This window comes from Ochlerotatus camptorhynchus, unplaced genomic scaffold, assembly GCF_037179485.1.
Source record: "Ochlerotatus camptorhynchus isolate MF236.1 unplaced genomic scaffold, CSIRO-AGI_Acam_v1.1 ptg000055l, whole genome shotgun sequence".
Classification (NCBI taxonomy): domain Eukaryota; kingdom Metazoa; phylum Arthropoda; class Insecta; order Diptera; family Culicidae; genus Ochlerotatus; species Ochlerotatus camptorhynchus.
In genome coordinates, this window is record NW_027040545.1 from 4,057,258 (window position 1) to 4,069,887 (window position 12,630).

At 41.8% G+C, this 12,630-nt stretch overlaps 4 protein-coding genes across 4 annotated transcripts in view; 3 read left to right on the top strand and 1 right to left on the bottom strand.

Moving 5' to 3' along the window:
• The window catches only part of gogo (golden goal), a 178,529-nt gene that overhangs the window by 122,854 nt on the left and 43,045 nt on the right, over positions 1–12,630 (bottom strand). The gene's annotated exons all lie outside the window — the stretch shown is intronic.
• FRG1 (FSHD region gene 1) overlaps positions 1–12,630 on the top strand; it is a 241,689-nt gene that overhangs the window by 20,193 nt on the left and 208,866 nt on the right. The window lies entirely within an intron of this gene.
• LOC135717322 (uncharacterized) lies at positions 4,466–5,475 on the top strand. Its single transcript, XM_065239320.1, has 2 exons — positions 4,466–4,569; positions 4,639–5,475. Exon 2 carries the CDS (start codon positions 4,683–4,685, stop codon positions 5,295–5,297), a length of 615 nt encoding a protein of 204 aa, XP_065095392.1. The 5' UTR covers positions 4,466–4,569; positions 4,639–4,682; the 3' UTR covers positions 5,298–5,475.
• On the top strand, positions 5,535–9,155 carry LOC135717321 (MAPK/MAK/MRK overlapping kinase-like). The gene is made up of 5 exons (XM_065239319.1): positions 5,535–5,621; positions 5,687–5,891; positions 5,960–6,634; positions 6,690–6,795; positions 6,857–9,155. The coding sequence occupies exons 1-5, from the start codon at positions 5,582–5,584 to the stop codon at positions 7,100–7,102; spliced, it is 1,272 nt and encodes a 423-aa protein (XP_065095391.1). The 5' UTR covers positions 5,535–5,581; the 3' UTR covers positions 7,103–9,155.

Consider the following 12,630-nt stretch of genomic DNA (forward strand, 5'->3'; position numbering starts at 1 on the left):
ACCAAGATAAATATAGAAAATATCGAAAAGGTGAGAAGAATCGTGTAAATCCAGACTAATATTTGAAAAGGGCGGAATTATAAAATCACCATCACGATAAAACCAGGGGTGGGATATGCTGTCAAATCGGCCTTCTGAACCAATGAGCTTTATTACCGAGGGGAAGCAATCGGTTAAGTTGTGTGAGTAAAACCCGTGTACGATACAAGCAATTAGTGACGTCACTACTTGCGTTTACGTTGATTTTTTGGTTTACTAATACAACCATATTTCACGATCTGCTTCACCTCTCTCTGTACCTCATTGCTTCTGAACAGCCATCAATGAGATGTAAATATGTAAGTTTCAGTGAATTTGTCATCTCTTTCCTTCTCTCAATGTTCAAACGGTTGAAGGACCCGCATAAACGCGAACCATAAATTGACCTTACCTAAAATGGTTAAAAATTGTTTATAATCCCTGCTAAACTTTAACTGAAATGGTTATGGAACTATACATGAACGTTTAATGATAAAGTTTCAACCTTATGTATTATGGTTTTTTGGAACTGGACCTTACAAATAATGGGTTGTTAAGAACCATTACCATTCCAAATTCTTGTTTTCTCCATACATTTTCAGAAAGAGAACTATATAAGAACGTTTTTACTTATGATTTGAGAACATTAATGGTAATGGTTATGGTAGTCAGTAAGGTCCATTAATGGTTTTGTATTATCGCTCAACTTTACGTGGAATATATCGTGAATTGGTAATCAGTAAATTACAGGCAACCAATTCGCGATACATTCCACATAAAGTTGATCGATGTTACAAAACCATTCGTGGACCTTACTGACTACCATAACCATTACCATTAAAGTTCTCAAACCATAAGTTAAAAGGTTCTAATATAGTTCTCTTTCCGAAAATGTATGGAGAAAACAAGAATTTGGAACGGTAATGGTTCTTAACAACCCATTATTTGTAAGGTCCAGTTCCAAAAAACCATAATACATAAGGTTGAAACTTTATCATTAAACGTTCATGTAAAGTTCCATAACCATTTCAGTTAAAGTTTAGCAGGGATTATAAACAATTTTTAACCATTTTAGGTAAGGTCAATTTATGGTTCGCGTTTATGCGGGGAGTGTGCCGTCAAACTCCGTCATCCAGCTAATTTACTAGGCCTCACCTGTTTACGCTCATTGCTGTTCCATATGTGAATTTGGTTTCAAACACCAACAAACCAACGTTTATTATGGCTTTGTTGTCGTTTGGAACCAGTTATGCGTATAGTCACTATAATTAATATATTGAATTGGTTCCGATTTTTGATAGATCGAAATTCTATCCGCCAGACTATTAAAGTCTGGTGGATAAAATTTTGACCTATCAAAAAGCGGAGCCAATTCAATATATTGTAGACCAACTATTGAAAAGGTACTATCAACTTTTATGAACAAAACGTTGACTATTCTTTCTTCGCAAATCGAACGCAAATTACCAGTATCATTGGATAGGGGAAACTTTCCTCAACCCAAAGATGGTGTTAGTTTGCGTAGCCAAGCCTTGAGTCACGAGAAAAGGGTTTCCGAAGTTTTGATCGCAATAGCTGATGGGCTCTTTTCTGTTGTTGGTCGTGATTTGCTCGATTGGTTCCACTATTTGACAGCTCAATTGGTTCCTGAGATTCTATCCGCCAGACTATGAATATAGCGACTATAGTTATGCGTATTTGACAGTCACCTCCCCCTTTTTTCAGAAGTCTTTGAAAAATGTCTGTGAATTTCAGAAATAATGTTTGTAATTGGGCTGCATAAAATCAGCAGAAGTTTTGCGTGTGACGGAGAGGGGGGGGGGCTAATCATAAAATAGATGCGAAATTTGAAATGTCAGCAAAAGTCATGTTCAAAGACCTGCTTTTTAAAATTAATAAAAAGATAAATTAAGATTACACGACAAATGAGGTCGACTCAAAGTTGAGATTAATTCACTAAGTTCTTGACAACGTAGTTAACTCATAGGGGCTTATTACGGATGTCACTTTATGGTGAAAACTTGTCACTTGTCGTCACGGTGAAGTGATTCCCATTTGATTTGTGCGGCAATCACGGCTCTTATTCTGAGTATCACTTACTTATCACCGTGTAGTGACACCCGTAATAAGGCCCATAGACTGAGTAAAACTTTCCGAGCTTTTACAGGATTTTTTTTTCTAATATGAGCAACATCTCGATGTACATATTAAATTAATATACTTCTAGAATAAGTAAATTTTTCGTCGATTTTTGTGATATTGCTGTAAGCAATCGTTAGAGAGAGATTCAATTTTTCCCTGCTAAATGTGGAGAAATCGACAATCAAAAGAGCAATTTATAAGCTTATTAATACGATTCTAAACACGTCGTGCTCAAATAGCGGCACCGTTGGTGTAGTGGTAAGCGTGATTGCCTCTCACTCCAAAAGGCTTGGGTTCATTCCCAGTCGGTGCCACCAGGATTTTCTGAGGCATTAAATCTCTGATCACGGGGGCTGAAATTGAGATTCCTGGCGTTCTTAGAAGCAAGCTTGCAATTGCTCATAACAAGTAAAATGCTATTATTCGGAATTATGATCGCTAATTATGACCCTCAAATTGAGATCATCTGAAAGCAAAATTTAGACAGTTTGTATGTGTCATACGCAAAATTTATCTCCCCTTGTTGCATTTTACATATAAAAATGATTATTATAATATCACATATTTTTATTTTTTTTTCAAGTTCTTACTGTTAAACGCTGTCCAGACTGGAGAGTTATAACATGTTATAACGGTTGTCAACTAATTGCAACACAGAAACCACCATCAAGATAGCGCTATAACATGTTATAACTCTGTAGTCTGAACAAGGCATTAGATTACACTATTATGCTACGTTCAGACTACAGAGTTATAACATGTTATAGCGCTATCTTGATGGTGGTTTCTGTGTTGCAATTATTTGACAACCGTTATAACATGTTATAACTCTCCAGTCTGGACAGCGTTTTAAACGCTGTCCAGACTGGAGAGTTATAACATGTTATAACGGTTGTCAAATAATTGCAACACAGAAACCACCATCAAGATAGCTCTATAACATGTTATAACTCTGTAGTCTGAACGTACTATTATTCTTTGTTCAGACTACAGAGTTATAACATGTTATAGCGCTATCTTGATGGTGGTTTCTGTGTTGAAATTATTTGACAACCGTTATAACATGTTAACTATGAGATCAGATGGGATCGCTGCATATTTGAATCGGCTTTTATGGATTCTAGATCTAGAGTTAAGCTCCCCCCCCCCCGTCTCGATGAGTCTCATCGTCGCCCACTGGTCACCATAACCGGTCGAACTCCAGACGAAACTAGAACCGCACTACCGTTCATACTGGCGACAATGCTCTGATGAGACAACGAAACCTTATCCCCAAGCTCCTCCCCTGATCCTATCCTTAGACAATGTACCTCTCTAACCTCGAGTAATCCGCGAGTATTCGGCCCAACTCCTACTAGACATAGAATTAGGTGAATTTTGTTACAAACAAAGAACAATGAACTATCGACTCGGTAAAGCTAACGCGATTGAGCCTTCCAAATAAACGAACTTGTTAAAAAAAAAGAGTTAAGGCCGGCGCACAATAGATACGTTTTCGGGTTTTTTGACAGATAATGCCTGGGCTAACTGTCAAAAAACCTGAAAACGTATCTATTGTGCGCCGGCCTTTAAGCTCGGAGTTTAAGTTTCATGTCTCTTTGTCGGTGGGAAGCATTCGATGTAATCGCTTGTTTGTCAATAGTAAGCGGGCTGTTCAATGTACTTACAATGTAAAAATAAATTTAACCCAAAAAATAACCAGAAAAAAATACCAAAATAACAATAAATTTAATTGTTAATTTTCTGTTGCATTTAAATTTAATGTTAAATGATTGTAGTTAGTTAGTCATGAATGTTATACTGGAGAAAAGCTAATTCTTCATTGTTTTTCAAGAAAACAATGTTCAAACAATGATCCATGTTTAGAATCCAAATTTGTCTGGGGAAAAATCTTGTGTCTTGCAGCAAACAAAAAATTGGGTAAAAACGCTCATGACAACAATAATTGTTGTTTTTTTTAATAGTGTATCTCGACAGTAGTGAGCATGTATAAGGGCGTATACGCGATGATCGATTTTCTCTTTGCACTGCTACAGCTAAGCGAAGCAATTTGCTAGAATTTTTTCAATGCGGAGTTGCAACAGGTTGTATTTGCTATCAAAGGCAACAGCAAACGCACTGAGAAACGTTGAATCTAGCGAGTTATTAACAAAAGAAAAAGTTGGCGAAGAGAATCGATCATCGCGTTTACGTCCTTATGCATGCTCACTGTCGATATAATGTTCGCACAATCGTTGCCCAAGGTAGGTAGAAAAGCTCACTGCGCAATTGCATCAGATGCGGCCCTGCCCACTGTTTCGCAAACAAAACATTCTCGCGACCGAGCTCATCGTGACCGAAAGACGCTCGTTATTCTCAAAATTTGTGTACCTGTTTCTTGCCGAAAGTGCATGAAAGGGAACGAAAAAGGTAATTGTCTGATTAAAGTCTTGTTCAAATCTACCTGTTCTAAGGCACGTGCAATTTTATTTTGTTTAGATCTCCGAAGAAAATAGACTGGTTCTATTTGGCTTGCAGGAGTCATGGCCGAAACAGGTTACACTGAAAACCTTCCCGAAATCGTCTGTGCCTCAAATATGGATTTCTCATCCGACGAAGAAGGGTACGCTTCACCCTACAGTTGCTGGAGCGATGAAGACAACGCTCACAGCAGCAACCGACAACTGATGGACGAACTGCCTGTCTTTTCTACGCAATCTCTGTCACCCTCCGGAAGATCTCTGTCGCCGATAGACGTGGACTTCTCGTCGCCACCGCGAAGTTCCCGCGGAAACAGTGCCTACAACACTCCGTTCGATAGTCCCAGCCAGATGATTCCGATAGGAAAGGATTTCGTCTCGCTAGAGGAAATCCAGGCCCGTATAGGTTTGACCCCACCTGCAGATCAGGATCCGGAGCGATGCCGATCGCCTCGGTTGAACTTGGAGACGATTTTCGAGGACGAGTTCCTGGAGACGCCACCGAAGAATCGCAAGGATCCACGCACGAATCGCGACATGCTGCGGAGATCGTTCCGCAATCGGCCACCGGTGCTGGGGGCGCTGGCGACGACCGTTGTCGAGGCCGAGTGTAGTGTCTCGGCGATTGAAAGTCTGGGCCAGCAATTTGGAAATAAGTTTAAGGTAGGGCTAGATTAGGAGACTTGAATAACACATTATTCAAAGGCGCTCGGTGATAAGTTTTTTTTTTCTTGATAAAAACGGTTTCCCCTAGTTTTAGATACCTACGAAGTGACTAGTTTTGTCCGGAAACAAATCGTTAGTTGTTCTTCTCTTTGTAAAGAATTTTATATGAAGCTTTGGCTGAAGCTCGAAATGTATGGAATGATCTTTTGTTTGTTATTGATTGAAAGAACTGCAAGGAAAATAAAGCTAAGCCTACTTTAAAAAAAACGTTGCCCGTTGACAGTAGTTGTCCGAATATGGGAGGAAAGCTAAAAATGCCTGAATTTGAACTTGTCGGTAAGATTTTCCATTTTGTTGTAGTTTTGAATAACCATTACAATGGGGGAACTTGCCCGTTTTAGATTATAAGGTTCTGGAGAAAATAGGAGAGGGTTCCTTTTCCGAGGTGTATCGCGTCAAGCACAAGCGGACGGGTTTGTACTATGCGGCCAAAAAGCTCCTCAAAGTCTACGTTGATTCGGCGGAAGCTTTGGAATGTTCCGAGATTCAGGTGATGAAGGTTCTTGACTATCACCCGAACGTGGTCAGCTTTGTCGATATCTTGCAGTAAGTCCTCTAATTGCTGTGGGGTCTTTTGTATTAAAATATTAGCTAATTTATGTATCACCGAGTAGCGACGAGTTGAGCGGAAGTTTAACCCTCATGATGGAGCTGATGGATATGAGCATGTACGACTATATCAAGAATCGCAAAAGGTGCCTCTCGGAGAAACTCGTCAAGCGTTTTCTGTTTCAGATTGTTTCAGGTTTGAACCATCTGCATCGAAATGGGATCTTCCATAGGGACATCAAACCGGAGAATATCCTTATCAAAATTCCTCACAAGTTGAAGGAGAGCGAACTGGTTCAATTGGCAGACTTTGGGTCGATCTGCAGTGTCCACCAGAATGCTCCCTATTCGGCCTACATTTCAACCCGGTGGTACCGTTCGCCAGAGTGCTTGCTAACGTCTGGCTATTACGGACCGAAAATGGACATTTGGGCCGTCGGGTGTTGCTTTTATGAAATGCTAACTCTGAATCCGCTATTCCCCGGAGAACATGAACTGGACCAGTTGCATTTGATCCACGAGGTCGTTGGTTCCCCGTCGTCCGCTGTACTGGCGAAATTCAGGCATTTGAATGAGTTGAATTATGAGTTTCCGAAAAGGAAGCCCACCGGTTTCCGGATTCTGATTCCGTTGCTTAGCCATTATGGGGTGGACATTCTGAATCGAACTCTAGCGTACGTTCCGGATGCAAGGATAAGTTCCTCAAAATTGTTGCAACACGTGTACTTTGAGGATATATGGTAAAATTCGTTCCTTATACAGAATGTCTAGTTAGATCGGTGTCTTCTTCCGCAGCCGAAGCAAGAAATCCTCTCGTCTTTCGTCCTCCATGCAGTGCCTTGACGACGTCGGGGACGGTCACGGAATAAAGGGAAGCCCTCGCCGGAAGGGCACCAAAAGTGTAAGCATCTCCACCGTAAAATCATCTTTTTATTATAATACCATTCTTCATCAACTTAAAGTCCATCGGAAGCACCGAATCGTTAAATCGCTCGCTTCAGAGCAAAGGAAGTAGCGTTCTTGCCTCCACTGCGAAATCAAGAATAAACGCCACCTGTTGCGACCAGCGGCCGCCACCGGCCCAACACCGCAACCTGGCGACGGAAATGATCAAGCACAAGAATCTCGAGCGTATGTGGGGTATGAATCCGGGCCCCGGGAAAGCGCGACTTGGACAACAGCTTACCACCACAATCACGAGGGCGTGACGGGACATTTTCTTTCAGTGAGAAGCTTCTATTTTTTTAGGAAAATATTTCATATATTTTATAGCGCAAGCTTATGTTTTACACGTTTTTCCCCTGATGCTGCATTAAATCGGTTTCTCGATAACTATCAAACTAAAGCGTCGTTTTTCCTATACTAAAACCCAAACCTTAAGGCTACTGACTTGTCTCCACGTCTAAAATATCGGCAGCTATGGAAACGTAATATTAAAACGATAAAATGCTCCATAAAATGCTTCTGTACTGCGATAGCTAAGCTACTCAGATTTACTGTTCTGCCCTGTTTTTTTTTAGTCGGGGTTGCGGAGTGCTGGGCAAGCGTCTAGAATGAGCTTCTACCTTTAGAAGTGTTTTAAGTTAGAATCTCCATTTAGAAGCTTATTCTAGACGCTTTCCCATCGCTCCGATCCTGACTAAAAAAATACGGGCAAGAAGTAAATCTGAATAGTTACGCAGTAAAAGAGCGTTTAACCGTTTTGATAAATTACAAAAATCATTTTCTCATAAAATATCTTCGTATGAACGAAAATAAGTTCCATTATTAGCTACACTCGATTCTGTTTTAATGCAATTTTAATTGGGCACAGCATTTTTAATATCATCATAATTGTCGCATCTTTGCTTGATTTTCCATTCAAATGGGACTATTATGCGTTTATGGGTAGCATATTGTTCTTTGAGATCAAAAATAGAGACGAATAAAAATCGCTTTAAAACACAATTGAGTGTACACAACATTGAAACCAAAATACAAATTTAGAAAATGTGTAATGCTATGTTCAGACTGACCATGTTATTAGACTATCTTGATGCGTTTTTTTTTAATTATAACAACTAACTAATTATAACTTGCTAGAACTATATAATAGCATAAAGCCGAAAATTTGGCCAACGTACCAAAATCTGAATTTTCAATTCCGGCGAGAAGTCTACTATATGCCGGCGAAACTAAGTGCGTTATCAACGGCGAACAAGCAAAGGCGGCAGGTCTCCATCAAGCGATATAATTCATGAAGGGCCTCACAACTCACGCTCTCGGTCGCTGAACAGTCACCCCTATTCTGCGAATCGTGTGACTCTCTGTCACTAGTGAGATGACAAAAGTCACGTCATGTGAGGTGACTCTCCGCGCAAGTCGGATGAAGAGTCACGTCACACGACTCGCAGAGTAGGCTTGAGTTATTCAGAAAAAATATAAGCGGAAGTGGGTCAACCATAAACTACTAAAGGACGGAAAGAAGCATCCATATTCTCGATTACGTTTGAACCGTTTGAACCGTATTGAAGAAACTATTGAAAACAAAAACGAGAATATGGATAAAACTGTGCAAGAAAACGCAAAGATTGGAATCTGCCAGGACATCGCAGCATCGGCAGACCCAAGGGCTTATGGCAGCGGCACGGCAAGCGGCACGGCCGAAGAGATCAACTCAAAATTGAGTGGGATTTCACTCGAAATCGTAAAATGTGGTGTGAGTAAAATTTTTCTCGGTTTTCCTCAACAATCTGAGCGGTCACATTTTGCAACCAACATGGCAAATGAGAATAACTCAAAGCGAGAGTCACATCTACTCAACTGTATGATAAATTTATTTAAAAAAAAAACTGCAGGTACGCAGCGCTGAGCAGAAGGTGACTCCCCTCTGATTCTCATTGGCCATGAAGACGAATCGACTTTTTCATACAAGCGTTCGGTTTGACTTCCCCAATGAGGGCCCTGCTTGAATATATGAGGAAAATCGAGGAATATTTCACTCACTCAGGGAGTAACCCCACTTTTAACGATTTTGAGTTAAATCCGACTCAATTCTAAGATGATCTCATTGGTCGTGAGCCGCCCACTTCTTTAACAACTGGAGATGCTCAAGATATAATGTGGACCGTACACGATTGCTTTTATTGACAATAATGGTATTGTCAATATTTTCAATATTGACGGCAATACATCGGTATTGACAATATTTCTGTATTCACATCATCAATATTAATGTCAATAATTCCCCTTCGCGTCAATATATTGATACGTGTGGGGTTTGCTTAAGTATCCTATGCTTGATTGATTGATTGTAAACAATCTGACATAGCATGGGCTTGATTAGATAATAGCTCATATGTAATAAGTAGGGGAAATGTATATAATGTCGGCCTAAGTGTCTCTAATTTGAGCCCATACATAAATTCAGCAATCGACTAAATTTTAAATAGCAATCTAAAATATCCATTAGTACCGTCCCAATGACGCGTTCATCTAGATACAATTGATAAATAGCAGATTTTTAGCGATGAGCCCAATCTTAGATCCATAGGTCAACACGAGGGTCAACATTAGAGCCATTTCCCCTACATACTGAATTGAAATCAACAAAAACGGATAATGGTAAACACATTTTTTCTATCTCTTACGGAAATGTTGGTAACAGTGAGATGGCAGGGGCCCTGGTTGCTTAACATATGATTTTAACCTTGACGTGATTGACGTTAAAGGCTATTCGGGTTAATTTATCGTTCCATATCTAGTGCTCGAAAATAACGGCAAGCGCAATAATTTCGCTTCTGCTCAAAGCTCTGACGGTAATTCACAATCCCCCCTATTCTACGAGTCACGTAACTCTCTCTCACCGGTGAGGTGACAATAGTCACCTCGTGTGAGGTGACTCTCCATTTGATTTACATGGAGAGTCATCTCACACGAGGTGACAATTGTCACCTCACCGGTGACAGAGAGTCTCGTGACTCGCAGAATAAGGGGGAATGATTTTTACCTGAATATCACCTAGCATTAGAAATTTGTTACGTTTTATTTGATGCAAGCTTTTTGAGCAGAATCAGAGTAGTTTCGCTTTCGTGCACATTAAAATTATGCTTCAGGGGCAAACGTCACCAGTCAAATTGACGGATATCGCCGCACGGGCGAATGGAATAATAGCACTTCCGACAACAACACACGAACACAACTGCAGATGACGTCGCAACGAAGCCCGTCGCTCAAGCAGCAGCAAAGCAGCAAAAAAGTGCAAAAGCGTGGTCTGATTCGGGCGGCCATCGCCGACGCGGTAGTGAAAATCGCGAAAACTTTCGCGATTCGATCGCAATAGCTCCAAAAGCAACTGCGGCATTTCGAAGAGGCCATCGAGACAGTTTGTGGAGACTGTGAGCGCCGAGTACGGCACGAAAAGTCATTTGCAGTCACTGCCCATGTTTGCCGTCGTCGCGAGTGGATTCTTTTGACGGGTGCGCGCAGTATCAGCGACAGTCCATTGTCGGCAGGTTGAAGCGACGTTCGATTCCGACACGATTGCCTTGGGACAGTAGGCAGCTGGTGGCAACAACATCGGCATCGACCAGAACCGCCGAGAAACGACGAGCGCTCACGCTGAGACCTCGGACGCCATCTTGTACATCTGAGACCTCGGACGCCATCTTGTACGCCATCGCGTTCAATGCGAAGTAAGTTGCCCACTGCGTACACTGCCGACAGATGGAGGCTAACGAGTTGTTGCCTCAGGGCTTTTTGTTTTCCAGCTCGAATCGACGAAAGAATCAGCGACATAATAGTTTGACCAGCTCAGGGTACAGCGGCAACGCTGAGTGAACTCGGTCCGAAATTGAGTCGCCCCCTGGTCGGCGCTGCACCGTCAAAGGAACTCGGCTTGGACCGTACGTGCCGATACGTTGTCGTGCAAGGTGTGCGAACTGAAAGCGGACCTACATCGCCAGTAAGCGGGTGACGATCTGAACCCGATCGCTTTGAGGTGGACGCCAACCGTCATCAGGCCCTCGAAGCCGGTCGCGGTGGAGCATGCACGGTGCCTCCACGTCGGCACAGTCCGAAGATCGACGGTGATGAGCTGTGAACGAGAGGATGTGCGGATGTTCCGGTAGCAGTGAGTACACCAGTGAAGAGATGAAGCATTGAAGAAGAAGAAAAAAGAACTAGCTAGGCGATTCTGAAGAACAGGAGCTCAGGAGTTAGGTGTAACATGGGAGGGAAATAAAGCTTGCACTATGTTATCGTATGTTTTGTTGTGGTAGTCATTCATGCTCTAGCCGGTACGACCAATGCTTTTGTCCCTGCAGAGGTCGTTTTGCAACAAATTCTATATGAGAAATCATATAGATTTCATTGGACACATAACGTTCATGTGATTTAGTGGTGCAATTTCCAATTATGGGATCACATGAAAGTTATGTGAAATTCACATGGATATTTTCCACTGGTTATGTGATTTATTTTATGAGTGCAGGAGAAGGTAATTTGAAACCCAAATTCGCCTTGATGAGTTCGAACCGATAAGAAAGTCACTGAGAGGGGATACATGTTAATCGCGTCGTAATTCTCTTCTCTGCTTTATTCGTTTTACTGGGGAGGTTGCCCCGAGATCAACCAAGACCACTCTCGAGTCTTGTACTGTTGGAAGGGGTGGTCGTCTAACTCTCCCAGTGCTGAGAAGTCGGTGGGTTTAGTTTCCGTTGTCAGCTGGATTCTTTTGCTATCACGTAGACTTTCCTTTTCCACGACATTCAGGTCGTATAACCAATGAGGCCTTTGCGGAGACTTTGCGCTAACCAGCTCGTTTCCCTTCCCACTTTCGAGAGTAATTAGACCCTTCCCTGAGGGTCTCAACGGCCGGGTAAACCGTCAACTGGTAGGTAGTCTCCGAAAGGAGTGGCGCATAAGGGAAACTCGTTAGGCTGGCCGGTTACAAGGAAAGTAAAGTGAAAGAAAACAAAACATTAGCAGTACGGATGATGGTGTAGTGGTGGAAGGTGCGTCGTTTGTCATTAGCGACCAGGAAACGGACACGGGGTTGGAGATGTTGAATGAAAATAACGAAATGGACGTGACGACCCCGACGACCGACGAGAGTAGCAGAGAGCATGCAACGGGAAACGACGTTCAGAAGCAGCAGCAGCGATAACGATTCGGGTTCAATGAAAATCAGGAACAAATTCGGGAAAGAAAGAAGTTGCGTGCACGGGAGAAGATCGGTTTGTCGCCGCTTCGATCGCCACCCAGGAAAATCCTATTTGTTTGTATTTTGAGTACCAAAATTGGTATTCCATGTTACTCGGCTCCGTTATTTTTTTAACATTCAAGCCTGCCAAATAAACGAAATAAAAAAAAAACTACTTTTTTGCTTCTTTATTACTAGGGACCACAAACCACGGATCTACATACGTTAAGTATAGCCCAGGAAGTGCCTAACAACTTTGTTGAAGGATGTGTGTGCCATGTGCCATGTGTGCCAACATTGCCGGTGTACCAATGAAAGTCAGTCTCCAAACTGAATTTACTTCGGAGTTTCTTATCTTATCGATTTGGTATGTTCAGATGAATTATTCACAAACAATTTTTCAATCTCATCTCGCCCTCCTCACTCATATAAATGATAGTAAAGCTTCAAACTGCAATAACTTCGGTGTTTCTGATCTTGTCAAGTTGGTATGTTCAGATGTATTCAAAAACATGTGCTCCATTGAATAGGCGTAGTTAGGTATGGAGGGGTGGG

What these genes read in the sequence shown, in the direction of transcription:
- LOC135717321 (XM_065239319.1), top strand. Translation starts at nt 5,582, where the DNA reads ATGGGAGGAAAGCTAAAAATGCCTGAATTTGAACTTGTCG. An exon ending in GCCTGAATTTGAACTTGTCG is followed by an intron (nt 5,622 to 5,686) that starts GTAAGATTTTCC and finishes TGCCCGTTTTAG; the next exon opens with ATTATAAGGTTCTGGAGAAA. An exon ending in AGCTTTGTCGATATCTTGCA is followed by an intron (nt 5,892 to 5,959) that starts GTAAGTCCTCTA and finishes ATCACCGAGTAG; the next exon opens with CGACGAGTTGAGCGGAAGTT.
- LOC135717322 (XM_065239320.1), top strand. Translation starts at nt 4,683, where the DNA reads ATGGCCGAAACAGGTTACACTGAAAACCTTCCCGAAATCGTCTGTGCC.